This window comes from Rhagoletis pomonella, unplaced genomic scaffold (assembly GCF_013731165.1).
Source record: "Rhagoletis pomonella isolate Grant_MI unplaced genomic scaffold, Rhpom_1.0 Rhpom_scaffold_00004, whole genome shotgun sequence".
NCBI lineage: Eukaryota > Metazoa > Arthropoda > Insecta > Diptera > Tephritidae > Rhagoletis > Rhagoletis pomonella.
The window spans coordinates 10,619,720-10,623,430 of NW_023458558.1; the positions used below are offsets into that span (position 1 = coordinate 10,619,720).

The 3,711-nt window shown below is 36.5% G+C and overlaps 3 protein-coding genes across 3 annotated transcripts in view; 2 read left to right on the forward strand and 1 right to left on the reverse strand.

The window, feature by feature from the left end:
• On the forward strand, nucleotides 1-1,005 carry LOC118736975. The gene is made up of 2 exons (XM_036467161.1): nucleotides 1-165; nucleotides 231-1,005. Exons 1-2 carry the CDS (start codon nucleotides 97-99, stop codon nucleotides 693-695), a joined length of 534 nt encoding a protein of 177 aa, XP_036323054.1. The 5' UTR covers nucleotides 1-96; the 3' UTR covers nucleotides 696-1,005.
• Nucleotides 1,006-1,045: 40 nt separating this feature from the next.
• The window catches only part of LOC118736972 (glutamyl-tRNA(Gln) amidotransferase subunit A, mitochondrial), a 6,329-nt gene continuing 3,663 nt past the window's right edge, over nucleotides 1,046-3,711 (reverse strand). The window contains exon 4 of the mRNA XM_036467155.1: nucleotides 1,046-3,700. Within this exon, the coding sequence (XP_036323048.1) occupies nucleotides 2,695-3,700 (1,006 nt within the window). The 3' untranslated portion in view covers nucleotides 1,046-2,694. The remainder of the gene's footprint in view (nucleotides 3,701-3,711) is intronic.
• LOC118738072 lies at nucleotides 1,365-2,288 on the forward strand. Its single transcript, XM_036468983.1, has 4 exons — nucleotides 1,365-1,514; nucleotides 1,582-1,843; nucleotides 1,906-2,052; nucleotides 2,134-2,288. Exons 1-4 carry the CDS (start codon nucleotides 1,365-1,367, stop codon nucleotides 2,199-2,201), a joined length of 627 nt encoding a protein of 208 aa, XP_036324876.1. The 3' UTR covers nucleotides 2,202-2,288.

Here is a 3,711-nt window from a genome sequence, read left to right on the forward strand (position 1 = left end):
AAATTAAAACCACAATTTTTAAAGAAAACTTTATTATAGCACAACGGAATTTTATCCACCTGGCCTTAAACGCTCTCTATCCATTTCACACAAAAAATGTTCCTTTTGGTAACTATTGCGACGCTGTGCCTGCTTTTGGCTATTATAGGGGACCTCGTCAAATTGGTGAGTGGTGCCGCCTAAAACCCATGTGATAACAATTAATTCATCACTTAAACTTTATTTAATAGCTGCAACTATCCAGAATATTTCGATGTGTTTCCGGATCTGGCTCCAACGATGAGCTACAACAGCAACTAAAAGAAGCTCGCGATAAAGTTGACCGCGTGCGGCAGTCAGCCGCTGCTACAAGTCACTACACGTATACCGTAAAATTGATGCGAGCTGAAAACGAACTTAAAGCCATACAATCGAAGATTCGTAGTGAAGGCAATATGCAACGTATTAAAGGTGCATCCGTCGAACTTATTGTCACCTACCTTCTAAAAGGTATCATCTCATTAGCGCTTTTCATATTAACTCTGCGCAACCGATATACACCCGTGCTTGTGTTTAATGAAAGTGTAAGTTTTGAACCAATTGGTGTACTTCTGAGCTTCCCAACAGGGATAGACCATGCGATATCTGTGCCATTCTGGGTGTTGTCTTGCAATAGCGCATTCCGTATGATTATCAGCGCAGTCAAAGGGAAGTGATTGTATGCATTTTCTTTGCCAATGACAACAGGAAATAATGTTGGCATCGGTAGCACTAAGGAGGGAAGGATGACTAGCTAAGTATGATACAATTTTATCCGTGAAAGTCATCGTTATATAAGATTATCAGCACCATCAACCGGAGTGCTCCGAACTGCCATACAAGTATTGCATTTCATTCAATTTTATTTTATTTAAATTGTATGTGTGTATTTACAAGTTTATTCAATGTGAAATAACAGAATTTATATACATATTTATGCTTTCAAATAAAATACATTACTGCAAAGTTTTCTCAAAAGTGCAATAATTGTTTTATTCATTTTATTTATTTTTTTTTATAATAGAACTGTGGATTTCACCGTCTAGCGGTTTAAAGAAAATGAGACAATATTAAACCTGTACTGAATTCACACCATTCTTGCATACATAATTGCTCTTAAAGTAAGATTAAACGCACCCATTGCTAGCAGTACGAAAACATTATTTCTAACGGAAATAAATACCAACTTGCTAATGCTACATAAAATAGCTTTTGCAGTGTAATATTTGATTCCAGTGATTTTCATAGACTTTGTATTTAGTTAATTTAATTATATTCAAGTTTGTTTTCATCTAAATTTATACATATATACTTCATCAGTGTGATCTAATTAAAATCCCACTGAAATGGTACATAAGCTTCGCAGTCGCGATATTTGTCACACTTCACCTCGGTCTAACCAAATTCGGGCTGATTTATATGGAGAAACACAAGGGACTGTCACACATTCTACGCCTAATCATCACCAGCGTAAGCGGGAGGATATTAACAGCCCTGTAAACTAAAAAATAATTTAGTGATCTTGAAAACACTAATAATTAAACACTACAAATTTCGCTTTAGATTAAACGTATACAAAATTCGATGCTGAAAAATGTAAGCCAAGTGGAACACCTTCGGCCACTTATGTTTAATCAGAGGCGGGAAGAAATGTTAAATGTTGAATCATCTATTACTGGTTTAAACGTAACGCATTATGAGTTAAAATTGCGAAAATTGGTTGATGAATGCATATTTTCGCATACTTTTAAAAAACGGAGAGGGGTCTCTTTATATGCGATCAAAAAGGCCATAAGAGAGAATCATTCGTACAATCCTATTACTTGTAGGTTAATATTATTGCAAATAATTAATTTAAGTTGTTAAAGTGTGTTGAATAATTTTCAGTTTCAAAACCTGTGTCACAATACATTGCATCTTCTATTGCCACTGGAAAGCTGTGTCAAACTACCGGTCATGGAGCGTCTGGAACGTTTCGGTTAAATCGTACAGAACATAAGAAATATGTGCGTCAATTACAAAATCTTAGAAAAGGTTAGTAAAAAAAGCACATTCGTTTTACTAAAATACGCAATATGTATGCACTTAAGTACATAACTATGACAATATTTTTAGTTTCCTCGCAGTCACACGGGATACAAAGACGGCCTAAGCAAAACAAACCATACAACACAATTAATTAAACTGGTGAAAAATACAAGCATACTTACTTTGTTAAGAACATTTATGTAATACAAATATTGCTTTGGTTGAAATTAATTAAGGTTAAGCACCTAAACGACTATGAACATTGTGTATTTTGATAACCAACGTTATAAATTAGGAACCATTTTTAAGTTTTTGCATATCGTTATCTTAATTCACAAAGGCTTTAACCAACAACCAGAAACATTTTAAAAATAGTATCAAAAACAGGTGGGACTTTTTAAAAAGCGGCATGCAACTCTTTTGGGTACTAGCATTTTAAAATTTTAATTGAAAGTGTACTTTAATACCTCCTAACAAAATCTTCGAAAAACGCAGTTTCAAAAAAAAAATGTTGTTTAGGGTATTTGTGAATTAAGGAAAAATATGTAACTATATTTTCCAATGAGCTGCATATTTTATAAATAAATCAAGAACTGTACCCTAGAATTGAATAATAAAACATTACAGTGCTGGTTATTAGCAATAATCCTAGCTACGAGCTGCATAAATTTGTTCATTAGCCAGACAGTCGAATTCTACTTGTGCCTCTATCCAGCTAGCCACCCGTAACAGCATTTCCTCGTTAAGAGAGCGACTCATTAATTGTAACCCGATCGGTAGGCCGGTTTTGGAGAGTCGTATGGGGATTGAGATAGCTGGTATGCCTGCCATATTAGCGGGTTGCGTGCAGAAATCTTGGACAGCACACTGATCGCGATTACTGAGGGATACAAAATCGCTATACAACGGCGCATCTGTTAAGGTGGTGGGTGTGAGTAGTACGTCCACTACATTTTCACCGTCTTTAGGCCTTTCAAATACATGTTTGAAATCTTCGGATATTAGTCTTCGAACACGCAGTGCTTTTTCAAAATATTTCTGATAGTTTTTACGCAACAAAAAGTAGTTCCCAGTTAGTATACGTGTTTTTACCACTGTGTTAAATCCCTCAGCTCTTGTCTTTGCATATAACTCTTCTGTGCTGCTTTCATTGTCGGCACGATGTCCATACTCTATGCCATCGTATCGCGCCATATTGCTAGCTACTTCACACTGATTCAATATCGAGTATACGAAAATACTTGCCGCCGTGTTCGGTAGTGAAACTTGCTGCACTTGAGCTCCACCATCTGCTAATAAGTCAGCGACCTTCATCCACGTTTCCAAAACTTCACCGGAAAGTCCCTCGCAATGGTACTCTTTAGGTATACCAATCCGAACATTTCGAAGATCTATATCTTCAAAACATGGTATTTCTATTTTTCGGAAGGGGTTTCTCAATGTAGTGGAATCTTTAGCATCTGGCCCAGCGATTGCATTCAGTATATCCAAGCAATCACCAACACTCCGCGTAAAAATGCCGGGTACGTCCATGGAATTCACTAAAGGTATGAGACCATAACGTGACACCAGACCATATGTGGGCTTTAAGCCAACAACGCCACAATATGCTGCGGGATTACGAGTAGAACCCCCAGTATCTGACCCGATAGAGCTAAAAAAAAA